At 37.8% G+C, this 26655-nt stretch overlaps 3 protein-coding genes across 5 annotated transcripts; 2 read left to right on the top strand and 1 right to left on the bottom strand.

Moving 5' to 3' along the window:
* Positions 1-2: 2 nt before the first annotated feature.
* Positions 3-8918, top strand: LOC112577020 (cleavage and polyadenylation specificity factor subunit 4-like). The gene is made up of 7 exons (XM_025259941.1): positions 3-179; positions 1910-2113; positions 2241-2336; positions 2832-2925; positions 3303-3465; positions 4937-4996; positions 6153-8918. The coding sequence occupies exons 1-7, from the start codon at positions 77-79 to the stop codon at positions 6225-6227; spliced, it is 795 nt and encodes a 264-aa protein (XP_025115726.1). The 5' UTR covers positions 3-76; the 3' UTR covers positions 6228-8918.
* Positions 8919-10525: 1607 nt separating this feature from the next.
* Positions 10526-21371, top strand: LOC112556765 (arrestin domain-containing protein A-like). Of its 3 annotated transcripts, XR_003097815.1 has the most exons (14): positions 10526-10665; positions 11144-11333; positions 11902-11975; positions 12345-12440; positions 12776-12838; positions 13151-13248; positions 14711-14838; positions 15491-15584; positions 15738-15874; positions 16472-16559; positions 18585-18680; positions 19139-19159; positions 20032-20119; positions 20554-20592. XR_003097815.1 is itself a non-coding variant. In XM_025226112.1 (13 exons), exons 2-13 carry the CDS (start codon positions 11272-11274, stop codon positions 20595-20597), a joined length of 1068 nt encoding a protein of 355 aa, XP_025081897.1. In that variant the 5' UTR covers positions 10526-10665; positions 11144-11271; the 3' UTR covers positions 20598-21371. The 3 variants fall into 3 exon arrangements, 2 of the variants coding, with proteins under 2 accessions (XP_025081897.1, XP_025081906.1); XM_025226112.1 differs by lacking the exon at positions 19139-19159 and having other exon boundaries at positions 20554-21371; XM_025226121.1 differs by lacking the exon at positions 19139-19159 and having other exon boundaries at positions 11888-11975; positions 20554-21371.
* Positions 21372-21506: 135 nt separating this feature from the next.
* Positions 21507-26628, bottom strand: LOC112556777 (28 kDa heat- and acid-stable phosphoprotein-like). The gene is made up of 6 exons (XM_025226139.1): positions 26497-26628; positions 25520-25626; positions 25226-25366; positions 24702-24832; positions 24250-24401; positions 21507-23970 (listed from the first exon to the last, which is right to left on the bottom strand). The coding sequence occupies exons 1-6, from the start codon at positions 26507-26509 to the stop codon at positions 23921-23923; spliced, it is 594 nt and encodes a 197-aa protein (XP_025081924.1). The 5' UTR covers positions 26510-26628; the 3' UTR covers positions 21507-23920.
* Positions 26629-26655: the final 27 nt, after the last annotated feature.

The raw sequence follows: 26655 nt of genomic DNA, 5'->3' as shown, positions 1-26655 counted from the left end.
CAAGCACTTCCTGTGAGACTGAGAACGCTGTTACTCGTATTACTGTGCCATAGTTTTGTGAGTGCACAAAACCAAAATGCAGGAGCTAGTAGCACCCGTATCGGATATAAAATTTGATATAGAATTTGCTCTTGATCAGCAAATTGGATCACTTCCTTTACCTTTTCCTGGCATGGACAGTAAGCATCTCTCTCTCTTTCTCTTCTCATCGATGCTTTTAGTTCTACTCCTTCCACTTGTAAATAAAATTGATAATACCAATCCGGCTGATTTAAGGGAGTGAGAGAGAAAAAGTTTCAGATTCTTTTTATTAACCAGTATGAGATTGTATTTAACCTCCCTTTATTATTTTGTTCATAATAATAAATTAACTATGTATCGTATAAATAAAACTGTGTGTTTGGGATTGGTGGGTGGGTGGACAGCAAATTCATACAGTTTGTTTGATCTGCACGAAATTTAGTAAGAATATTCTTTTCAGTTACAATGCAGTCCATAGATCAGGTAGCTTTATGATGTTCTAGAGCATGTTTATTTTCTCCTAAGCTGTTACCAGAGGTTCCACATGATAAAATACTACAGAAAAGAAATTGTAAGTCTTCTGTACAGAACAAATATGGACAAAACAAAATAAGAATCTTTTTTTACAGTTTAGATGAGAGACAGGAAAGTAAAGAAGGGGAGGAAGGGATGGGGGAACAAATGAACAGTGCATTCACAGAGAGAAAATGTGAGGGAGAGGGTCTGATAAGCATGCAAGTTCTGGAATTAGCGAGAGAGAGGAATGTGAGAGCTAAGGAGCACGCGAGCAAGCAAGAGAGCTGCATGGCAGGTAGCATCACAGCAGTTTTGTCATCCCCTTAACTCAAAACATACCCCTGTTGCTGAACATAAGCTGTCAACCTGTCAAGTCAGGGAAGGCACATCAAGAGAACAAGTATTTAACTCTGTATTCTTACACGGGCACTACATATGAATAAGTTTGACTGAAATAGAGCCATAGAATAAAAGTTGACAATGACATCAGAGCTGGAAGAATTAATGGCAGAAATTAAAGGCAAATGCATATCAGATATATTGGTTGCTGCTGGTACTTGTATACAGTGGTTTAAAGTGAGTGGCCTTTTATCATTGTGTTTATTGACTTTTGCACAACACAATAATAATTATAAATCCTTCCCTTACAACAGAAGCGCCAAGTAAAATACCTTATATTAATAGAGTATAGCTATGTGTATAAAACCTATGCAAATCTACATCTTTTCTCTGATCCTCACCAAATTTGGCACCAATATTCTTTTTTGTCTCAAGGACAATAGTATGCTGTGTTTGGTTGGCAAATGTTATCAATGTCTAAAATAAAAAAAGTTATGCATAGAAGAAATTTTGACATGCATCTACTAAACAGTACAAAATTATGTCATAATCAGAGAGGTTATCCTATGAGAGAAAAAAAGGACAGGAAGGGACCAATGGAAAGAAAAGAGAGCAAGTAAGGGAGTTGTGTGTCAGCTTCGCTTGAAACGTGGCTCCATTTAACATGAGCTTTGAACTTGACAAATTGGCGAAAAGAGGCATCAAATATACACTGGTTTTCTACACTGACACCACACATAAATAAGTTTATTTTAAATAAAGCCATAGATCAAATGTTCACAGCAAAATAGTTTTAGCAGAAATCAGGCTGGATGAAGTTGGGTACTGATGCTTTCACTTGTTCAGTCTACTAGGAAAAGTAGGATGTAATGTCTTATAATTTTATTGACCAAGACAGACATGAATAAAATGACCTTTGAAAGTTTTAACTTGAGATAAGCTCACGAGGAGAGTTAGCATCTCCTGATTCAGCATATACAATTTTATGAAAAGGCTCGAGTTTGGTGGCTGTGATTTTTTTTTTTTTTTCCAGAGTCTGGGTCAGCCATCTGCACATTCTTCCTCTCATCAGTGTGTAATAAGGGTACAGCCTGCCCTTTTCGCCATGTCAAAGGTGATCGGACAGTAGTCTGCAAACATTGGCTACGAGGCCTCTGTAAAAAGGGAGATGACTGCGAGTTTCTTCATGAGTATGACATGTCCAAAATGCCAGAGTGCTATTTCTTTTCCAAATTTGGTGAGTGTTGCATATTATGCTCAGCATTAATCTAATTCAAGTGTGCATGTGTATTCAGGCTTGAATTTTTGTAAGCCTTATTATTGTTTTCACTTTGCCTACATCTTTATACTGATTTTCTGTTCAGGTCAGTGCAGTAACAAAGAATGTCCGTTTCTTCACATTGATCCAGAAAACAAAATCAAAGATTGCCCGTGGTATGACCGGGGTTTTTGTCGACATGGTTTGTGTAAAAATTTTTTTTTGTATACAACTTCATGCTCATTAACAAGGGCATTGTTGCATCGTTTCTTCATCACATACCTTCTACCCTCCCTTGACAATTTGCAAGCAATAGATCCTAACAGATTGATGTAGAAGTTTCCAGTAAGTAGGCTTTATATAGAATTTGAGGTAGTTAGTTCAGCTAAATGATTATGTAATGGGTCACTTAGTATGTATCACTTGGACAAAAACTCTTTTAAAGAAAGATGTAATAGCGCACATTTTCAGTTTAATCTCAAAGTAAAAAACAATCATTCTAAAGACTTTTTATGAAGATGTGCACACGCATGGTTCAGTTCTCTCGTCCTCCACACACTTCTTCTACATTAGCCAACTAAATTTCTTCTAAAAACTAGTTTTATTGGGAAGAGTAATATCATTGTTTTATTCTTTTTCTTTCAATTTTTGCCTGTTTACATTTTTTCTGTTTAAAAAGTATGTTACTTTTATTCAGGGCCAAACTGCAAGAACCGACATGTGCGAAGAGTCATCTGCCAATGTTTCCTAAATGGATTTTGTCTTGATGGACCTGACTGTAAATACGTCCAGTAAGAAAACAGCTTTTTTGAAATTTACAGAGAATCTTGTGAAAGACTTAGACATGAGAATTCTCTTGCTAACTGGCGATGTTTACAGATAGTAGGCTTTTTGAAGATTGTTGCTGCTCATGATTAATTTCAAATGAGAAGAACTTGTAAAACTTGGACTACTACCAGATGGAGAGCTAGTTATGCTTATATTTAGTCAGGAAGATAGGCCAAGAGATCTCTTTAGAGAGTCAGGAAGATAAGACGAGATCTTTTTAGAGTCGGAAGCAAAAGTAGAATTTTTTAACCCATGAATTTAGAAATTTTCTTGTGAACTTTAATGTAAATGGATTATCTTCAGATGTAGCAAGAAACTCTTTGGCAAATTTCATTTCCAGTCCAAGCTTTGACATTCCAGCCCCTGACCCACAGCAACAAGCAAAAAAAGCAGCCATTGTATGTCATATGTGTGGTGAAGCAGGTCACAAAGCTTTGCACTGTCCACGTCCAATTCAGCCTATGGCATGGAACCTTCTTGTGCAGAGCAGGCAGGAATCACAGGTGAGTTTGTAGCTATCAGTGTTTGGTGTCAGTGGACTAGTAATGCTAATTTAAGTCAGAGACACTATACATGGGCATGTACACGTAACATGTCATATTGAGGCCAAAACTAGATTATTTTTTTATGATGTTTGAAATATGAGAGGCATTTAAAAATTGCAGAAAATAAATACAAAATAGATGAGGTTCTAATGCCTAGTGTTTGTATTTTCCTGTTAAGCCAAAAGAAATCGTTAAAAGAAATTGTCTTTATGCCAATCCTTTTTCACACCCTTATATCTTTTGTTATAACCTTGAGTTCTTGTTCTTGTTATTTGGTTCCTCTTTGCGTTTTCTGTATTTCATTTTATTTTTCATTAGTACTGTTGTTTATTCTTTTATAGTTCATATGTTATTTGTTGTTTTCCTGTCCCTTGCTGCTGTCCATGTTTCGTTCTTGTTCTTAGGCGCTAAGAGCATGGTCCTTAGGAATGAGTATGTGCTTTAAAAATTTTGCATTTATTATTACAGTGGAACCTAAGCTAGCGAACGCATTTGATAGCGAACATTTCGGATAACAACCAAAAATTTCGTTAAAATTTGCGCCGAATACTGAACAAAATTCGCATATCGAGCAGCCACGTCACTCACACGTGACCGACCAGCATCTCAGACCAAGCATCATTCGCGCTTGAGGCACATTTATGATTGGTCATTCATTATCTTTATTTGTGCGCATCCTTCTTATTTAGTGATTTTTGTGCTTTATTTTAATAATATAGCCCTCAATCATGGCTCCAAAGAAGATTAAAAGCAATAGTAGCAAGGTAATGAAAAGGAAGAGGCCAACAGTTGAAAAAGGAAATGATTTCAAAGTATGAAGGAGGTATGCGTGTGTTGGATATCACTGCCAAATACGGCATGTCGAAGTCGATAATCTCGACAATTTTAAAGCGAAAGGAGCAGCTTAAAGAAGCTAATGTTTTGAAAGGAGTGAGTACATGTACCTTAACAAAGCAAAGGCATCAAATAATGGGGGGGGGGGGAAATTGGTGTTTTACGCCGTGTCAGCAACTAAGGCTATATTACGGCAAGCAGCCAGCCCTGTAAACAGATGCCACGTGCAGAGAAAGAACAGCGTGCCCCATCAAATAATGGAAGAAATAGAAAAGTTGTTGCTTGTGTATAGAAACAAGAAACACTTAGAAGATATTAGCTTTTGTGAGAAGGCACTGCAAATCTACGAAGATTTGCAGAAGAAAACCCAAGGGACAAGTGCTGCGAGTGATTTTGTTTTCAAAGCCAGTTTAGGCAGGACAGGCATCCACAGTGTCACAAGGCATGGGGAGGCAGCTGGTTCCAACAAGGTACCGACCAACTTTCCAGAACGGATTATGGTTGTTAGTCGAGGTTCCACTGTATTATTAATGATAATAAAGAAAACACTTGCCATAATGAGCCATGTTGATGCTTTTATTTTTTTGTAATAAAGTCTGGCACTCAGGAAACAGCAGAAGGAAGGCGACCTCTGGATCAAGTGACATGCTTTAAGGTGAGTAAAATGGTACTATCCCCTTGTCACAGATGGCAACTTGCCTTGTTGCAACTAACAAATGTGCACTGTCTTTTGTTTGTTTTGTTTTTTTATTTGTGAATGGTTAATGGTATAGAGAAAATAAATGCATTTGAAAAAAAATTAACATTTTTCTACAGGTTACTTCACTTAATTAAGATTACATTATTTCCCATAAATCACTACCGTAATATTTACTGGTGTAGCCACAGAAAGGAAATGGTTTCCTCACATGAGAAAATGCTTCATGTATTCCTCATAGGTTTTGTGTGGCAGGGCGATTCTGTTACTACAGCAACAACTCATTTTCATTCACATCTGGAAAAGTTTACAAAAGTGCCATTTGTATTACTTCCTTTATAAAAAATAAATCACCAGTTGCCTAGTTCAGAAATATTTTTTGAAAAAGCAGTAGAGGGTATGTTGATAAGTTGTTTAAAGGAATATAACATAGTATGGCCTAAATGTAGAACAGTTTGTTGCTTGTTAAAGTGTATTTTTACATACATTTTTATGATAGACAATTATTTTTTTTTTTTTTTGTGAAGTATATAGTGTCTGTGCATGCAGTCAGTGGTGGAATTGTAAGGGGTGGATAGTGTTGGACTTTTCTGAAATCTTGTCTGTCCCCACTCCCACCCAAAACCTTGGCTCCTCATCAGACTCACGCATTCTATCCCTCCCTCCCACAAAGACAGTCACATATGGACAACAGACGTTCTGTGGGCTGATAAGCATTGGAACCCTCTTCCACATCACATTCGCCACTCTGACTCCTAGGCTGCATTCAAACGCTCTCTGAAAACATTTCTTTTCATAAAGTATTATCCCTGAATTACTATTCTTAACTCTCTGGCAATACTGTCATGCTAACCATCATGTATAATGGCTTCATCTTACACTGTTTATATCCCTTCATACCTTCATCCATTGCTTTACGTTCTACTCTTGTACTTCATCTTTAAATTGTTCAGTGTGCCTATACATACCATATTGTCCACTGGCTGTTATCTTTCATTTATCATTATTGGTCTGTGCAGAGAGTGCAATCTATCTTGGTCATGATACTGTGTGTTGTAAGTTCACATTATTATTACAGGAATATTAACAGCTAATGTGAAAACTTCTGTTTCAGTGTGGAGAGAAAGGACACTATGCTAACAAGTGCCCCAAAGGCCACCTGGCTTTTCTTAGTGCAACAGCTCACTGACATCCTGCTACTCCAGAAAAACGTCTGCTTATTTTCTGTGTAGACTGGGTCAGAAAGACTGCTGTATAGTGGTTATCATCCATGTTTTCACATGTTTACATCTGTTTTGCGTACTATCTGGTTGCCTTGCTGACCTCGGATACTCTTATGTAAAAGTATGAAAGTTGTGTCGCTAATGTCAACTTGTGGTTCTAAGACGTTCTTATTAAGATCTGTATTTCTGTCATAAGCATTTCTGGCAGTTGGTCAGTTTTGACCATGCTACTAGTTTAAATGACATTTTGTAAAACTCTGTAACAGAGAGCACATTTTTAGTGTCTGATTTAGAGAATTCAGCAAGTCAACAGAACTCCAATGCTATGGTTTTAAAATCCTATCACTTTTAATGACATCAGTTCCACAAAATGTTTAAAATTTGTGGGTTTTGCATCACTCCAGCATATCTTAATTAAGGACTGTATATATGAAAAGTGGAAATAAGGGTGGTCCATATTCAGGAATCTTGTCATGTGATGGTGTTTGCATTAAACAGGTAAGAGTTGTAGCCACATAAATGCTAACATGACTGGGCAAGGATATATTGAAATGCATTTGTGATAAATTTAAAAGAAATGATTCCTAAAAATAAACTTATGTAGATAGGAAGGTCTATCTTTTTAACCAGTTCTTTACTGAAGACCTAAACAAAGTGAATACAGCTTTGGGTGCCATTCTCAGCTTCAGATAAGACCAACATTGTGGGGTGGGGGAAATACTAAATGTAAGCCACTTAAATAAATAAAAACTCCAGTGGCCTCAAAGCATGATACGAGAAAAAAGCTTTTTTTGAAGTACTACCAAAGACATGTTATTCTGATAATAAGTTGCGAGCTCACTGGATTTAAAAAGAACATACACTGTTTACAAAGATTACACAAGAATATGTACAACTTACATGACTATGTGTGTATCTATATGGATATATAAAGCCTGTTTGATTATTCAGTGGAAAGATGGTGCTATTTGCGTGCCCTACAAGTTTGTGCATGCAGAGATTTACTGAAAATATTGTGTGGTTACAGTTGCTTTGATGAGCCATGAACATGTCTGAAAGTGTATGTATGCACACATGCAGATTTTTAGTAAGAAAATTCAAAGTTCGATTTTTCTGTGCTTGGAATTGTTACTAAATGTTTTTTACTTTATTATTCCTGTATTTTGCTTCAGGGTTGATTGCTATGTTCTTTCCCCAACATTAACGCCATTGCCCATTCAGAAATGTTAGAATGCTTTTGCTTTTTATTGTCAAAACGTGAACATTGGCCAGCAAACTGGGCACATGGCTAACTGTTATAATGCATCTCTTACCACCCACATTAAAATAATCTTGTAGTGGAAAGCTGTGTACAATAATGCCTAAGCTCACGATCCTCCACCACTGTTCTCCCCTCAACAATTAAAGACTTAGCAACATGTGACTCGAGTACAACAAAAGGGATTTTTTTTTTCTATGCGCACAAATTATGCAAAATACATAGGACAATGTGGCTCCTCTGAAAGTGGTCGCTGTATGTTATGGAAGAGTAGAAATATTGCGGGTGCCACACCATTCCCACCTAAGTTGAGCAGATTCGTGTGGAAGGTCACATAGCGGTACACCAATGTCCGTGGGGGTGGAGCATTGGGGAATACCACCACGTTGTCAAAGATGACCGGACACGAGTCATGTCCATGGCAGCGGGGGAAACCCAGGCTGGCCGACTGTGTCTCGCACTAACAGTGATGATTGTTCGTAGTTGTGACAATGAGTGTGTGAGAGTGACCAATCGGGTGCATGTGTGGCCCAAGCCACCCTTTTCATATTGTGTTAAAGCCGAAATTGTGGCTTCACCACAAAATTCTTGAATAGTACGCATCAGGGCGAGAAAAGACTTCGCAACTCAAGTCTTCGTCACAAGCATCAAGTCGGTGATCTTCAGTCCGTCCTTTCACCAAACAAGGGACTGGTTAAGGGTTGTGCAGCCTGCTCTTAAAACAGAGCGTCAAGGAGAGTGACCTCTAACCCCTGCAAACCCTCGAGCGGCTCTTGGCAGCGCAGTGGGACACTTTACTTGGGTCACAGAGCCAGGCGCTGGTGACTGTGGTAACGATCGACAGGCCGACCGGTGACCGAAATGGAGTGCACACTGTCGAGAGGGACGGTACGCGTGAATGCTCGTCTGAGTTCCGTGCTCAGCACGCTTCGCACCTCAGGGGAAGTTCAGGCGAGGGAGACCACCATACCTCCTGGGTCATGGTGCCAGGGAGAGCCGCCAAGACAAGGAAGATCAACGGTCAACAGACCATCTCACCATCTCTTCTGCGTCGCATCGGGAGGGCCTTCCGTGTCACAAAGACAATCGTCCGAAGAAACCAAGGACAATTGTGTGTCACACCACAAAGGGTAATTCCATCCCACACGGCAAAGACATTACTGGTCGAGCAAAGTGCTGTATGAGCGTGCGAGGTGTTGAGCGACGAATGTGTATGTGACCGAATGACTCACTAGATACCTGGATTAGTGGTAATTAAGGGGGTAGGTTAATGGGGACACCCTAGACAACTAAGGCAGGGAATTTGTTCATTTGTAGGTTCGTTTTTTTCCTTTCATTTGTATTCTACATAAGCTCTCGACATTTTTCTATACTTAATAATTACTTTGTTTCCAGTAAATTGCGTTGTGTTGTTTATTGGGGAGTGCGCTGAGGGCTCGAGTCGTTAATTAGTGTTAATTAGCAATTAGTGGAAGTGCATCGCGCACAAGATTATGTCGGCGTGGATGGCGGAGTAGTCAAGAGTGTAGTAAAGGCTTAACTACGAGTGTCCGTCCATCCCACCTAGCTAGACCTAGGATTGCTATACTGTACTATCCGTGCTATTCGTACTTCCAGTGTTAGGTAAAAAGGTAAAGGTCATCCCCTAACCTTTTCAGGTCGTTGGAGGGCGAGGTGTTGGAGACTTTATTTTTTCTCGGGGCCAGCTTTACGTAAGGGCAGTGCCTATTTCCTTTCCCCCTCTGCCTTAGCTTCCAATATTACAGTGTTGTTGATTCCCGTAAAAACCGCCATCCACTCTCACATATACACACATCAACAAAACTGGCAGTTGTTACTGCTGCTCTCCTACGACAAATTCTTGCTGTATGTTAGTCTCTACACGTTTTAAGTCCACGCGTGTGATGAGGCGGGTAGCGGGTTTGTAACTGACAGTCGCGGTACAACAATGACGCACCTCTTGAAGTGCCCCGTCCGACTGTCTGTCGTCACTTCCCCACGACAGTTCCCCGGCAACATGGATACCAAGCGCTGCCCCAGTCCAGGGATGACACGCATGACGGTATGAGGGGCCTGGAGTGTTCCCAAGTTCCGTATAGGTCTATATATGTCCATGGTTGAAGTCATTCGCTACACCACAGTGAATAAACCGGAAGCTTTGTAACTATACTACTATAGCCTCGTTCTAGTAATTGACTGAAAAAAAAAAAATCGTCTGCAAGCAGTCCAGGGAAAAATCAGCGTCCAGGGATATTATTAGTTCGATATCGTGTTCCAAGATTGCCCGTCGCATTTATATTTCAAGTTATATGCATTTTTTTTTAAATCCCAAGACCTCAAGAAAAAAGTGTTTTACCATTTGTGGTGCATCTGAAATAAGTATTTTCATTTAAAACTTGTTAGCCTTTTTGAATTGTGTTATTGATTTTTGTTTTATTTTTACAGTGCCATAGGAAAAACTAAAGGGGGGAGATAACCTATATAGTTTACTAGTCCTAGAGGAGCCCTTACCTATCTCCCCTTATTCAACCTATTTTATAAAATTTAATTAAAAAAAAGATTGTAATACTTGTGGACTGCAGGAGATGACCTAATATTACATTGTCACTGGAAATAAGTCACTGGAAAAAATGTCAGACCTGTAGAACGATGGGAGGTGGGTGAAAATTGATCACAAAACTTTGTGAACTAGGGTAGTGAGTTAAATGAAAGTGCATAAGAAAGCAAAAAGTATCATCTTAAAATTACAACTACGATGAAAAAGATATCGAAAAAATCTTTTTAAGAAAAATGACAAAGTATTTTCAATTATCTAGCTATGTAGTGGCGTAGGAAAGTGCTCAGCTTGGGTGGCAAACTCCATGGTGACAGTGAACGACGCTCACAATCCCGTTTGCCGCTTAATTGGCACTGCGTTACGCATGAACTCTGAGAATTGTCTTTGTTGTTTTTGGAAGGGATGAGTGCATCTTTGACTGTGATCTTGTGGCAATACCCAAATGGTTTATCCGCTTGTTGTCCATTCTCATTTGGTTGAGATGGGCGTCGACAGAAAACATCAAGTGCTCCTTGCGCCAGCCGCGAACAGTCGATCGTAATTATCTGCTAATGTAGAGGCGGGTGTCATGTGTTTGTGTGATGTAAAAGTATGCAGATTTTTTTTTTTTTTGTTTTTAAGGTTCTTATTTAGCACAAAACTGAGTATCGTGGAATTATCACAGTTTTGTCACTTTCCCCACTTTACGCAGTGAGCACTTTTCAGAAATCCTTTTCGAGCAAAATACTACGCTGCAGCTTTTTGTGATCTTTTTTCTTTTAAACAGGAACAAGTGGCTGTTTTGTTAAAAATTCATTCAAAACTTTCCATTGGCATGATCGATCTAAGAGTGAGAGAGAACTCTTGTTCTCTTGTGAGAGAAAATGTTTCTAAAACTAATAATAAAGCAGCAATTAAATCGTTCAACACTCGCCCTTGTATTAAATAAAAGATTTGTAAAATTGTGTTGTGCACTTTTTCTATGAAACTATCTAAAGCCCTAAAAGTTTAAAATTATTTATTGTGCAACTGACCCACACGAACAACTGAAAACCTCAGGTGACTTTAGATATAACACTTGTTTGCAGGAATGCACTGGACCATAACTCAGCTGCTGACAGCATAAAACACCAACAACCTAGCTAATACATCTCCATAAACTGATCAAACTATGTAGGAAACTATGAAGAAAAAGACCTAGTCAGTTATTAACAACATGAATCAGCTGCTCATTCGGTCTGATAAAGGAGAATATCTTCCAGGACAGTATGTATGTGGGTAAGTTGTGCTTTTTGTGGATGAATCATTTACATTTTTCCCCCACCTAGTCACTTACAATTAAACATTTACATGGTACTGTGTCCCTGAAACTAGGCTTTCAGTACTTTACATACAAGTGCACAAGCACACATTTCCAGATTGGGATCAAGTGCATTTTAATACATAAACATGCATGCACACTATGTATAACACACACACACAAGTAGAGTACTCAGTGAAAATTATAAATGGTCAGACCTGTAAACATTTTAAACATTTAAATTATAGTTTTTTCACACCTAAAATATCTGCACCCATGTGCATTTGTGAATTTATTTGCTTATATGGGCATAAATTCCCATGTAACATGTGACAACGATAAATGTAAACAATCACATGCAAAAATTCACAGTGCAGTAATTGGAGGAATAATAATTATCCAAGTAAAGCATTACCTGAAGAATTTGTATTGAAGAGTTTTAATGCATGCATATACATTTTATTGTATTTTCTTTTACCATGTCTCCCTTATTCTTTCAATTTGATAAAGAATACTGCTGTTATTTTGTGAGGTTGTTCTTTCTAGTGCTGTATACCTGAATATATTGACACCAACAGAAGCCCACGGTGTGCAACTTTCTTTCAGAGGAAAAGAATCAGGTGTGTGACTGTATTCCTTCATTCCTCAGTTAAGGCAATATTCTTTTATTACAAATCACATTTCACATTGGTTACACGTTTAAACAGTTGTGCATCCAGATATACATGATATTATTGACTGTTATGCTTAGGATACAAATTGATCTTCAAAAAGCCACATAATGACCAATGGTGTCTAAAATTATGAGGATTGCTTTTAAGTGCTAGTCAAATAATTGTATAAAAATTGTTCAGGGAACTGAGCAGTTTGTGACATAGATAAAAAGTAGGAAGGGGAGACTATTATATGTGATGTTTTAAATTAAAAAAAAATTTTTTTTGATCTCCTTCATAACCCACTTTAACCATTATACATTGGTTGACTTCTAGTGTGCAGTGAGATCCATGTGGAGGAACAGACGATCAACCATCAGGTAAAACAAGACTATGTGGACTACTGTTACATTGATCTCTTTGTACAGAATGGTGAGCAGGCTTCGAATGATACTTTCACACTAAATCAGCAGATTTTTTGCAGTATTTATTTATGATTGTTATAAGTTATGAATAAAGTAAAATGCATTTCAAACCATCAGTCCTTTTGTGGTTTACTTCTTAAAGGATGTCACAGTCATCATCACCACCACCACTACCATCATGATCCCTTTATGATATTTTTATATATTTTTTCATTGATAATAAGAGCTACGTGTTGTGAGTAAATTCTCCTTTCATGTAGTTCTCTGCACATTATGTCTGGCTATTTGTGTATAGATCTATGCTCACAGTTTCTAACAAAGTGCATTGGTTTTACTTCTCAGAACCTTTTGCCTTTGGTAGCTACTGCTTCCCTTTCAGACTACAGCTGCCTCACCAAATTCCAGGTTGGTACTAAGTGAAAGAAAATCCAACAGTCTGTTCTTATACAACACTATAGAGATATTTTCATTTTGTACTTTCTGTAAATGTGAATTTAATAAGGATAATACAGAAGAAAAGCAGGTGATTACCTGAGAATTTAGAGAAAACAGTAGACTGTGTAAGAGCATGTAATTCTGTGGAAATGAGGAAAAAGGCCTATATTTTATGATGGTACCAGTGCTTCATGTTGTTGATAACAGATTTTATTCCCATGACACCAATGTTTCAATATCATGATAGCCATGGCTCAGGTTCATAACAAAACAATATTGCAGGGACTTTCAAAGCTAGCAGCAAAATGCCTTCGCGGGTATGGTCAGCGAGTGTGATATACCAGCTGCATGCAAACATTGTGGGCGCAGAGACTATGAGTGTGAGTTGCAACTAAAGCATGTAATCCTTCACCAATTTAGTGAACATTATTATACTCACCACTATCTTCTGCCTGTACTTCAATCTTCCACCCTCCCCATCATTGTACAGAGGCACTTCCCCTCAGCACCACTGCCAGTGGTATAATTTTAGTGCTTGCCCACCTTGTCTGCTGCTATCTTGCCCTCACCAGTTATGCAGATCTCCATCAACAAAAATTGATAATCATTCTTTTGTCAGTCACTGCTATTCTGACATCCAGAAATGAATGACTGAAAACAAACTCAACCTGAAGCATCATTCATTGACACTAGACAGCACCTTTCTACTGTCTTCTCCTTTAGTCTTTGATTGTTTGGCACCGTGATTTCCTTAACATCCTGTAGTCTTTGATTGTCTGAGACCATGATTCCCTTAACCTCCAGCATTTAGAGCAGCGGTTCTCAACGTGCTTACAAGGGGGGCGCGAAGGTGGTCATTTTTTGTAGTTTCTTATACCGGTATTAGTGAAATTAGCTTACATTGCTGCTTACATACCTTTGTTCGTCAGGGGGGCATCACAAGTAAAAGGTTGAGAACCGCTGATTTAGAGTCTTGCTACCATCCCCTTATCTCTTCTTTGACAATTTTTTTTCATCTTCACTATTTAATGCTATCTAAATGCTGATGTCACCATCAAGATAGCTGTTTTTTTTTTTTTTTTTTTTTGCTTTCATGGATTATTGCAACTTACCTTTTGCTGCCATAATTCAGTCCCTAAAGTGTCAATCTATTATCATGACAGTGACCATCTGATGTCAGGGTTTATATCCTGGGTTTGACATACCTCTCTCTAGATATGATACCTGTTTAGAAGGCTGACTGTTGGTTTTTTTCTGGGTATTCCAGTTTCTAACCATCCTGTGTGTGTGTATAGAATGAATTTATAGCTATAGAATGAATTGTATTGCTAGAGAGCAAAAATTACACTCTTGGTGCCCCACATGCATGAATGTTTGTGTGAATGTGTGTTATATGTTCTTGCATGTTTCTGTATGAAGAGTCAAGGTTATATTGTTTCATATAAATTATACTGATATCTCCACTCTTGTTAAATGTGCATTCCCTCTTATGTTGGTGTACCATTTTTTCATTTGTTGGTGTCTTATGTAGGTGTAATATTCAGTTGGTGTTTTCAAGAATGTCTTTTTGTTGGTAAAGTAATGCAGTGCTGTAAGACCTGCATGCCATATGTCATCATGCATATTGTATGTGTATACATCTATGTTTGTGTCTGTGTGTGTGTGTGTGAACATGTGAGAGAGAGCTTGCACAAACATGCATGTTTGTGCTCAAAATAAACCTTTGTCTGACATATACTGTGTGTGCATGAGTGTTCATGGACATAAAGGCGCTCTCCGTGTCATTGTCATAGATTTCCTGAGTACAGTATATTACTGAAAGTGTCACATGTGCCACTTCAGGTGTCACAAGATGTTGTGGTAACTGCTGTCACTCCAGAAAATATACGAGACAATCACCTAACAGAGGACCAGATTGAGACTTTTGTGCCACCAGGAAGATTTTTTGAGAAGATGCATGTCACTGTGAAGTAAGAAGTCTTCCTGCTTGCTGTCATTCTCACAACGCACTTGCATCATTGGCTGTAGCACTGTCATGTGACCCAGGATGTTTCCACCTGAGCTGCACCTGTTTCCTTCACCAGCACTTTAACCCTAAAAAGATGTTATTCCCAGGCCCACCTCCAACGAGGTTGCTACTAAGTCATCAACACATCCCTTAAATGTTGTGGCATTTTCCTGGGCTTTGATCTTCTATTTTAAGTTATCCATTTATTTTATATTTCCCCTACTTTATCTATGCCCTTTTATTCCCAATTGTAATAAATTACCAGTTATGTAATGTTGTCTACTAGCAAAATTTTCTTTAAAAATGCAATTGCAGTGAATTTATTGTTCAGTGTTTTGCCAAAATATTCCTTGCAGAAGAATCTGCTACCAACATATTTTTAGATCATAATGAGTTTTACGTGTTCTCGTCAGCATGCTAAATATTTTTTGGTATTTCTGCTGCTATTTTTCATCCACTTTAAATCCAAATAAACCAGAAAGGTTGCAAAACTTGAGATGGTGTATGTGTAGGGCCTATTGTTCATTGTGACAGACTCATGGGATTAAATGTTTTGTTACAACACCTCAGATGTATTTTCTTTATTTCTTTTATTCTGTTTATTCAATCCCCAGGTTGCTGCAAAACTATGTCAAGGCAGGAGAAAATCTGCGATTTCGAATGAGTTTTTCCAAAAATTGTCCAACAATCACAGAAATTGGCATCAAGGTACTCTGAAATAAATAACTTAAGGAACAGGCTGGGTGGTCTTCAAACTTTGTTATTTGGTTAAAAAGTAGACCAAAAAATGAAAAATTCTTTAGTGTGTACACATTATAATGTGAGATTTATGAGTGTGTGTGTATATATATATATACACAGTTGCAGCAAATTTTAAGACTGACGGTGCCAAACAAGTCAAAGAAACTGGATGGATCTAGAATGGATCAGTCCTCAGTCATTTTGGAGGATACAGTGACAACCATTAGGGAACTTGTTGGTATATTACCACCACCTGGGTGAGCAAAATAACGTGCAGTTACAATTGTGTACAGCATGTGGTCTTAAAATATATAAGAGGTATGAAGATTTATATGAAGTTAATATTTATTAAGATCTAGGCCACAAGAACTACATAGGTCAGTGTTATTCATGAGGACTGGTTCTAGACAAGAATATTATGTCTCAACATTAACCCTTATAGCATGATGAGCCACGCTTGTGGCTTTGCCAAGCAAGCATGGGGAGGTCAATTTTCATTAGTTTTATTGCAAAGTTCTAGCTTTCTCCTTTCCAAAAATGCATATAGGTTTCTTGGTCTAATGTTTACCTCAGAGCAGCAATAATAAAAAAACAAAACATCATCCTTTGTCATCTTTACAGTCTTCAGTTATTATAGCCAGTCTTTGTAATACTTTTACTTTTATGCAATGCTAAGAGGGTTAAATTATGTTGGAAATATTAGTCACTTTAGTCAAGTAGAAATGATGGTATTTTTATAGAAATATATGCAGAAGGTAATCTTGTTTCATTTTAATTTCTAGTGTGGGTAGTCTTGACACCATTAAGTAACAAGTAAAACTTTATCTAGAGGTTTTGTGTCAATTTTGTTTCAGACTGCAAGTACTTGACAATATATTGGTACCTCTGAAGACTTGTGATGGATGCACTGTCATGCCATCTGTTCATGGAACGTTCATACAGGTAGAGATGCTTGTTTTATGTGCAGGGCAATGGTTAGCACCTGTCACCAATACAGTGAGGTTTGGCTGTCCTGGGTTCAGCTCTTGTGTCTGGCTTGGTGTTCTTTCTCTGCATGTGGCATCTGTTTACAAGGCTGTCTGCCTTGCTGTGATATAGCCTTAGTTGCTGGCACCAATAACATAACTCTTTTTATGTGCAAGAGTCTTTGATTTGTTTTTATCTTTTAGGACAGTGCATTGAGCTTGCCTCAACACAGGGAATTTAGCTTTTTAAATTCAACTATCTCTGTGGTTTTTTTGACCTGGAGTTTAAGATCTAGGTGCTTATTCAATATTCCAGTACACAAAAAGCAACACTAGAAAACTAGTCATCAGATTGATTTCTCAGCAACACCTGGAACACTTCAAGACTCTTTTTTTTCCCGTTTTTTTTTAATTACTCTGTGAAAATATGCCTGAGATGCAGTACAAAATCTGTTTGGTGCTAGCAATCAAACTACCATCTGGACTGACATTAGGCTGCACCACCTTGATGTGCCACATACACCAGAGTGCCTCTACACATCAGGCCCCAGAGCGTGGAACACACTGGAAATGCAGACATAATGGACTTTTTGTCCTATGGTGCCACTGGCTGTGCTTTAGAACTCTTAACATCATCTTGAAAATAACCCATCTGAAGCAACAAATACCCTAAAAAATTTACCCGATTAACACAAGCTGATGCACTTAAAAACATGAGCATGAAATAGAAGAAAAGTGAAATCATGGTTAACAGCACAAATGACACACCACCATCACTGTAAATATTGACTGGAAGAAGTGGAAGCAGTTACCTGGGGTTAATCTTCCTATAGTGGTCCATACCACACCTGATGATGATGATGATGATGATGATGATGATGATGATGATGATGATGATGATGTCTATTTGTAATGCGCAGGTATCCATTCAGAAGAATGCTCATTGAGCACAAAAAAAAGACAAAAGAAGAAAAAATAAAGTGAAGAAATATATAAAACACCAGGAAAGTAAAAAATAGAGACAGAAGTGTTTCTTGGTTGTTTAAGGCTGTTTTGAAAGAAACAGATGGGTCTTCAGCCTTTTTCGAAACGTGGTTGGTGAGGTGATGGTGGAGAGTGACGATGGCAGAGCATTCCACAGCTTAGGTGCCGCGTTTTTGAAGGCCCTGGCTCCAGTGCGCTTTTTGTTGGTGTCTTCCACTGCAGGGAGACAGAAGCGTGACTGGGAGCCTGAGCGCAGGCTACGTGACGGCTGGTAAGGAGGAACTATCTCTTGCAAATAGTCAGGAGCCGTTTTAGACATGCAGGACTGAGCAATCGAAAGTACTTTGTGGTCAATGCGCTTGTTCATTGGGAGCCAATGAAGCATAGGGGTGATGTGCTCAGTGGACGACTTTGCACGGGTGACAATCCTGGCAGCTGTGTTTTGAACTCTTTGGAGTCGATCCAACTGAGTAGCAGGTATACCTCCACAATGCACTGTTACAGTAGTCTAATTGTGATGTGATGGTAGCCACAGCAAGTGAGTTGGCAGCAGCTTGAGTAAGCATGGGCTGTAGTCTGCCTAAAGTCCTCAAAAAGTAGGATTTTGCCACAACAGAACTAACATGGTTGCACATGGAGAGCTCTGCATCAATAAACAGCCCTAGGAAACAGCAGCAAGAAATAAGCTCGCAAAGTATGGATACAGAGCAACATCAGTTTCCTGACCAACATAAAACTATATCTTTGTACATTGCTTTGGTGACTTCTTGCCACACCTCCAGTTGTGATGATAAATATGACACATTTATATAATGTCTTTCCCCAGCACCACACAGTTGCACAAGCTTGAGATACATCAGAACGGAGATATGAACCCATGACACCCGATTTTTTGTCATGGTGACAGGTTCTTTAGCTGCTGCACCATCAAACACCCTGTGAGAGCGATTAAAGATCCATTTACTTGCTTAGATTTGTTTCATGTCTGTACTAAAAGGTTATTCTTTGCTCTCTTCAGTGTAACTACAGTTTGGAGGTATCACTGCACTTTGGTAGGCAGGTGAAAACCCTGACTTGTCCCATTCCAGGATTGTTACCAGAGGACAATTCTGAGGTGAGCAAAACCTTTTATGGGCCTACCCAAGTCAGAGGTCATAAACTGCTGGCAAATAAATGTAATGTAGTGCTGTCAAAAATTTGTTACAAAAGTCTTATAAAATATTTTTTATCTACAAAAGCACACATAGACCTCAATTATGTCTTGATCTCATGGAATGTGAGAGCTTTGGTTATGTACTCATGAGGCATTGCCTACTTTCATGATAGTATGAGAAATTTGGTCATTACTTTTTTAGTAACCCAAAGTGAGAAATGCAGAGTTCAAAGAATTTTATCATAGCATTTCACCAAAGATAGTAAATACTACAAGATGGTTCATACGGGTTTTTCTGCGATGAGAGCGCCACCTAATGGGTTCGATGATGGCGTGAAGTTTCGAGTTGGTGAAGACTCATGTAGCGCCTTTGATTGCACAAAATACCATTATAAGTGTCTTGGCAAATCGTTTTTCAGATTTCAACTGCATAAAGCAAGGTTAGCACATGATTATTTTCACAGTACTTTGTCATTTTCGCAATTGTATGCATGGCCTGCATTGTTAAAAAGTGATAATAGATTTGATAATTTTGGTAGGTTGATCAATTTTCTGGTAGATTTTGTTGTTTGTGCAAAGTTAATGATTTTACTGATGACATTTGTTTTGGTAATTAAACGAACCAAGAGATCAAGTGTACATGCAGCCTGCATTAATGTTAATGAGCAATCTCTGGGGAGTCTTTTGTGCAAGAATAATGTGTTTGCCATAACTGTTGGGTTTCTAGTTGATTATTTCTTTAATGCAGAATAAAATTCTGGGACCATTTCTAAATTTTAAATTATTTCATGTGATGTATGCACACACCATCACTTTTCACTACTGGGTTTTCCTTACATCTGTGCAATACATCTCTGGCATCACTTTCATCATGGATGTGTATTAGTGAATTGCTGTCTGCCAAGACCAATGCTTAGCCTCTTGCAAATGTCTCCGCTGTTAGTCTTGGCAAGTTTAAACAAAGAATGTGACTAAACCAGAAGCTTTGTACAAACATGTCTCGTTTTAGTAGTTAACTGATGAAAAAAAAAAGAAACGGCCAGGCAGATGTAATATGAAAAAAAAAAAAAACTACAGCAGCATAAGGATTGTCTTGCTGTATGTACTCAAGCCAGTTGCTTGATGGATGAAACATGCAAATGCATCTTTGCCCTTCATACACACAATCACCTACACATATCAGCATGACAGATGAGGTATTCCCCAAAAGACTTGCATGTGCTAATTTCATTACTAAAATAGATCTGTAATGGCTGACAGTCATTGAGGAACTTTGGAAGTTGTATAGCATATACTTATTGTTTGATTACAGTGGTTAGCTTGGAGACCTTTGCCATGGCTTCAAAATGCTGAGGTTAAGCTTGGCAATGGCCCCATCACACCATCAGAACATCTCATCGGTGAGTTGACATAGGGATGTTTCTTTTTTACTATAGCCTCTCCTGTCCAGCCACTTGGTGCAGTGATTCTCCACCCTGGCTTGCAGTAACATATGTATGCAGTGATACTGTCAGCTCGACTTTTGGCCCAGCCTGCCAGCTCCATAGACTGTTCACCACCACTTGGTAAACTCTTGATTTTGTCGAACAAATTACAGCTCAACAAGGAAAAAACCTGAAATCATACCAATAGCCTCCATCCTCACTTTCTCTGGACCCAACGTTACATTTTCCATCTGTCAGGAGTAATTTTCGACATATTGTCTTTTGAAAATCATGTTAACTGTTTGCAAATTAATGTGATTTTGGTGTAAAGGGTGAATGCATAATTCTAGAGGCTGAAGCAGTTTGCATTTCTTTGTAACATAGTAACTGTTGTCTGCTTGTTGTTTCAGAAAGTGAAGCATTTGCCCGTCTACCTGGTTTTCAGGATATATAATTTCACCAGGCCAGCAGATTGCATAAATTTTGTAAACCTCATCAGTTCAAAGTAGCCCTGACACACAAAGCTTTATATTTTGTAGACAAAATAAAGAATGGTATTTTTTGGGGGTGGGTGGGGGAGACGAATCATGAGGGCATCAGATTAAAAAAAAATTTTCTAAGTGAAAATACTGAATGAAAAATAAGATTCAGTTGGACATTTTACACAAATAATGGCATGTCTGCACAAAAGAATTTAGATTAGGCTATGCTTTGATGTTGACCTTAACTCAATGAAATTGTTGACCTTGTTATTGTACAGCATGTATGTATAATGTTTTTATTGTGCTCCCTTCCCCTGTTGCTAGTGAGACACCCAATTTGTCAGTAGGTAAATCAAGCTGTTGCTGATGCATTGCCGGTATAATAGATTTATATAAAACCACACACGCAGAAGGCATTTAACACAGAAAATCATATAAAAATGGTCTGTACATTTGCATCAGCTGAGGCAAAAAAATTATTTGTACCTGTTAAGATGCGGTTGATGCTTGCATCTGAAAAATTTAATGGCTTGGTGAGTGAGATAAGTAAATTTATATGCTTTTGATCTTACAAATCATATTTGAGGTGTTATTCTGGTGACTTGTTTTCACCGCACAGTATTGAATCTTGAAGGTTAATGTATATTTGTAGATCTGCATATAGTTGATCTAAAAGATGCTAATTTTTTTTTTCAGAAGAAATGAGATTCTTAATTTTCTCAAACATTAAAAAATGCAATGATGAACCTTTTGGTATCAATGCCTTGTGACTGTGCTTTAATTCTAAAACCAGCAGCAGTTTTACTCTAAATTTGTATTTAAAAAAATCAGTCTCAAGATCTCTGGTTCATATATTATCACAAATTGACTAGAAATGGCAATAAATCTGAAACATTTATTTAAAGGATTATGGTAAGCAACAAAGATGTCTAATCTCAGTATAATATACTTGATACCATTTCTTGATGAACCTCTGAACTATTTGACTTTCAGCAACAATGTTTTTTTTTTTAAAAATCCACAATGATCTAGTAGTTGCAGAGGGGCTCATTTGCTTGCCTACTCCCCTGCCCTCCAATGCAGTTTACAACTGAACAATGCCTTGTGTTTGATAAAGATTCATTTATGCTGCATCACAAAAAAATTTTGCAAACTATTCCTGAATCAGTTTAGTCTGGAGAAAGTAAGAAAAAAATTTACTATTGGTTTGAAAATCTGTCATAACTGAAGAAAATTAACATGAGCTTAGAACTGTATGCTTTGGACAGGGTCTGCGATGTAAACCCGCCGAGACCAAGAACAGTATTTCCATTCCACAAATCAGACCACCCTATACCAAAGAGTATTCTTAAAACTAGGGAAAAAACTGACAGTATAAAGAAATTTTATGTCATGAAATCACACATGAAAACAATTCATGTGTTCTTGTCATTTCAGTAACTAGCACTATTCAAATTTGCCAAATAGAGAAACTTGAAACTGTTGATGGGGCATTAAAAGCAGCCATACAAACCCCCAACCCAAAAAAATGTAGTAAATGTACATAAATTGTACAGTTCATCAGGAATTTTCGGACCCTCCCCATTTTTTAGACCAAGAGATCAAATTACCAGGGATTTTACTGCCACTTACCAAACAAACCTACATCTATGTGCATATGAATACTAGCACTGTAATATTCCTTTATGTCAAACTGTTTGGTTGGATACTCCATGTAAAACTATGCTCCTGACATTTGGTAACATCATGGCAAATATACAGCTTTTTACTTGATAAAAACAGATATAAACCTTTTTTTCAAATCCAAGTCTAGTAAAAATAACAGAAAAATGATTTGAAGAAATTAAAGCCGATCTGTGGTCAAAATACTATTTTAACATCAAACCAAAAGGATCATGGACATTATTTTTTTATGCCTCAGTGCTCTTACAACAGAATATAACTTTTAATAAGTTCATGTTTTCCCTCACCCCATGAATCTAAAACAAACTCCAGCTGTAAGCTGAAGAAAATGAATATTCACTGCTTCAGAACTACAGCTGTATTAGTATCTATTGCACAGTACAAAACAAGGAGGACCAAGTTATAAGACCAACCACCTGTTTTAAGTATGAGTTTTGTTTTCCCTGAGGACCAGCTAAAACACTATAGTATTAGAAAAAGTCACATCTGTATTAAAAAAATAAAAAGCCATACACGGACTCACAGAATGAATGTAAGATCGGAAGTCATAATACATGTTTTCTTCTGCCTGGAACAGAGACAGATTTCTGGTAAAGTGAGAGAAAAGCCAAATTACTTCCCAGTAGTTAAGCAAAATAAAGTTTACTTGGGTTTTACTAGTGTTGCCACAACTAAAGAGAAAAAGCATTATAATAATGATCATGAAAATGTAAAACTGGTACAGAGGTAAAATGTAATGGTTAGCAAAATTACATTGCCATGATCCTGGAAAAAAAAAACAAAAACAAAACAATGACGTCAAATTGCAAAAAGAATTGGTCAACTAGGATAAGGGGCTTCTTTAAGCTTCTAAATACACATACTTTTTTTCTTTACACTAGTAGCTACAAAAAGTGTACAGAATGAAATATTTGTGGTGCCAGACTGGGAGAATAAATAATACCTACCCACCCCCCCCCTTTTTATTTGCTTCCTAAACTTCCTACATGTAGTCTATTTAATTTGTGAATAGGTAAAACCTGCTGAGGAATTTAACATACACAAGCAAAAGTTGACAGTTTCACCCATTTCAGTAAAATACCAAACAAAGCTATTACATGCAGAGTAGCAAAAACCTTTCTGTGTCAAGCCAATGCTGGGTGAGAGGAGAAACAACAAAAGATGTAATCTGATTTCCAAGAGACCTTTCACATAATAAAAAGCTATCAAGACACCTTTTCATGTTGACTGGCCTGGAAAAAAAATCAAGTGCAATTTCATTATCTGGTATTTTGCCATAAGATCACACACACATAACAGGTTAATTGAAACCTAAAACCTTACCTATGTGTTGCAGATATTTTTTTTAATGGACATCAAGACATTTATTTACTGAAGTGGGCAAAAAGCGAACTTCCAACAACCAATACAAAGAACAAAAATATGACTGCTGGCTCCAATCCAATATGCTAGCGACCAATCACAGGCTAACAGTCAAACTGCATATAACTGTGGCTGCAGCTGCCCTCCGACTTTAAGGAGAGCACCAGGATGTCAAAAACATAGGTAGCTTGTAGCACCAAAGGTCGTAGTGATGCTGTACAAAGGCAGTGCAGATATTGGAAACACTACGTCAAGACTTGCCTTTTGTTTTGGCAGCAACTTCTTTTGCCTCCTCTTTGGCTGTAGAATAAACCTAGTTTTAGCCAAGGTTAGTAACAGAACAAGCAGTCTAATGTTTATCAATTACATTTACAGCTGCACTTTCTAAATAATGAAAGCTAAAGGAAAGAAGCTTGTGAAACATGAGGTAAACAGAACTTGAGACAGTTACAAATACATTTCATAAACAAAGGTTTGTGGTATTTTACCAAATATCATTAATATTATTATTTGTAAATGTAATTACAAAACTGAGCAAAGCATGGAAAAACTGAGATCAGATATAAAAAAAAAGCATACCTCTGCGTTCTTCATCCTTCTTGCGTGCGGCATCTTCACGCTGTTTACGAATAATTGCAAGTCGAGCTAGATCGGCTTGTGCCTCATCAGTTTTACCTGCCATATGCAGCTGCTGGTACCTTCTACGTGCCTCCTGTTTTTCAAGCTCTTCTCTATGGGAATTAAAAGAAAATCAGAAAAGAAAAATGAATAGGCCTAAAAATCTTTTACAATGGGCAATTCCGTTTCTCTGCTAGACCCTAAATTAAGAAGTTATCAAGCCTCTATCCACAAATGAATGTAAATTTGAAGACCTTGGCATGGAACAAAAAGTTACATTTTGTTTAATATATATATAGAAATAAAAGACATCTTTTTCTTCACCAAGAACTCACTTGTGTCAGGCCATGGCACAGCCTGTGCTGCACTGACCTACTAGACACACAACCAGTCACTATGTATATAAAGCTTACCTTTCTCTTCGTGATAATGTCGTGGTGGCATCACCAAGTTCCGAAACTTTTTTGTTACGCTTCCCACCAGCTCTGTTTGGATTCTCTACTTCTATCAGATGTTCCACACCTTTTGCTTTGCCTCCTTCATCCTGTAGTGAAACAAGGTCTAAAGTCTTGAAACCTGTTTCAATTACATGCAACCCCAACCCCTTACTATAATCACACTGGTGACAGTAAAATAAAATGACAATAAATTAAAGGATTCTCAAAGTGTTTCTTAACTGGGCATTCAGTCACAGCGTTCCATAACTAAAAACACTCCAAGGTATTTGTTAATACATGACAGCCATATACGTTTCTTAACAGTTACATTACATATTACAATGTGTCTGATCAAAAAGGCCACTTTATCTTATAAAAAAAAAAAAAAAATGAAATAAATGAACAGACAAGTCTTCTAAAGTTAGAAATGAACAAGAAAACATGGCAGCTTGTTAATATATGGCCACTGCATGAGGGATTATGCAGAACAGCACCATTACCTCCTCACTGCTTTCTGACTCTGATGAATCTGAACCTGAGGCAGGTTTGGCAACTGCTGCAGGAGGTGCAGTTTCTTCTTTTGTGCCATCCGCTGCTCCTTCACCTTCCTGTTCTTCATCACTCTCTATACCTCGTTGCTTCTGCAATGATATATGAATCATGGCTTACACACCAACTCCTAATCCCAAACTTCAAGAAGCCTGAAACCTATAGCTTGGTTTATGGAGTGTGCCAAAAGAAGACGAGAGCAGCTAATAGCTGATTTTTCAAAATGAAATGTCTGTTACACTTACCCTCCACTGCCGTTCACGTTCCTCCTTTTCTGCCTGCGCTTTAAGATCCTCAGGTTCTGTGAACTGACGGCGCTGTCCCTTGTGGCTACGCTTTCCACGTCCACCCCCTAAAAGTTAATAAAGTTTACATGCACATTTGTTTTCCTCAACATCTTAATGCTGGTACATAGCCCCAAATGTTTAGTATTTGACCCAAAATGTGTGTTTACGCTTAAAGAGATCTAGCAAATCACATATTCATAACCTTACAGGAAACAGATCAACAGAGGAATTTTATTAAAGAGTTCAGGTGTGTGGACCTTACAGTAAACCTTCCAGCTCCGAGTACTTTAAATTCTCACTGTTAAGGTCTTGCTGTGGACAGTTGAAGTATAAGGGAAATATGATCCGCTACTGGAGTCCTCTAGATGTCGTAGAGTAAGGCCACGGCATATGAATGTTTTTGGGACCCTATCACTTTGTATCAAGTCCTTATCGTATCGTCCTAAGACCACATCGTCCCAACACCAAAAGCGAAATAGTCCCAGGAACCAAAGACGAATAGATCACCGATGACACAAGTAGCTATTAACGTCAAATATTACCGACAGAGCGATACATTGTTTGAACAAAAACACCCGCCTATTTGAAAATTTATTGATTTTTTTTTTTTTTAACTTAACCCAAATCCTAACCCTCTGAACATAATAATAGTGAAATGCAACTGGAAATGCCATAGTTGACCTTTAGTTCTATAAAACTCTCAAAATCGTGGAAAATCAAAGAAAAATCGGATGTACGCGTATCTGGATAAAACTATGATGATATAATATAATGATTTAGCTTTTTATTCGTTTTTGGAGCACGTGTAAATTGAAAACCTCTGCAACAGATGTGAGACTCCCAATAAAGGGATTGACAAAAGTTATACTACCATAATTTCTTATTTAACTTTTATGAAAGTATATGATTCATACCATTAATATTGACACACTCACCTCCGCGAGGCATTCTGTTAGCACTTGTATAATGAACTTTGCCTCAGTTTTCCAACGTAACGGATGTTGCAGTTTCACTGGCTAACAGGAAGAAATGCTACGGTTTAGGGGAGCAGTTATTAGCTCCCGAACTCTGCGAATTTGCGTAAAATATTTTAA

This window comes from Pomacea canaliculata, linkage group LG1, assembly GCF_003073045.1.
Source record: "Pomacea canaliculata isolate SZHN2017 linkage group LG1, ASM307304v1, whole genome shotgun sequence".
NCBI lineage: Eukaryota > Metazoa > Mollusca > Gastropoda > Architaenioglossa > Ampullariidae > Pomacea > Pomacea canaliculata.
The sequence above is the reverse complement of the archived record's forward strand: the minus strand, read 5'-3'. Positions and strand labels throughout refer to the sequence as shown.

Coding starts and splice junctions, on each gene's coding strand:
- LOC112556777 (XM_025226139.1), bottom strand. Junction 24,402..24,701: donor ACATTATCACGAAGAGAAAG/GTAAGCTTTATA, acceptor TAATTCCCATAG/AGAAGAGCTTGAAAAACAGG. Junction 23,971..24,249: donor GAAGGATGAAGAACGCAGAG/GTATGCTTTTTT, acceptor TTTATTCTACAG/CCAAAGAGGAGGCAAAAGAA.
- LOC112556765 (XM_025226112.1), top strand. CDS start 11,272: ATGAATCAGCTGCTCATTCGGTCTGATAAAGGAGAATATCTTCCAGGA. Junction 11,976..12,344: donor TTTCAGAGGAAAAGAATCAG/GTGTGTGACTGT, acceptor GTTGACTTCTAG/TGTGCAGTGAGATCCATGTG. Junction 20,120..20,553: donor ACCATCAGAACATCTCATCG/GTGAGTTGACAT, acceptor TTGTTGTTTCAG/AAAGTGAAGCATTTGCCCGT.
- LOC112577020 (XM_025259941.1), top strand. CDS start 77: ATGCAGGAGCTAGTAGCACCCGTATCGGATATAAAATTTGATATAGAA. Junction 180..1,909: donor ACCTTTTCCTGGCATGGACA/GTAAGCATCTCT, acceptor TTTTTTTTCCAG/AGTCTGGGTCAGCCATCTGC. Junction 4,997..6,152: donor ATCAAGTGACATGCTTTAAG/GTGAGTAAAATG, acceptor CTTCTGTTTCAG/TGTGGAGAGAAAGGACACTA.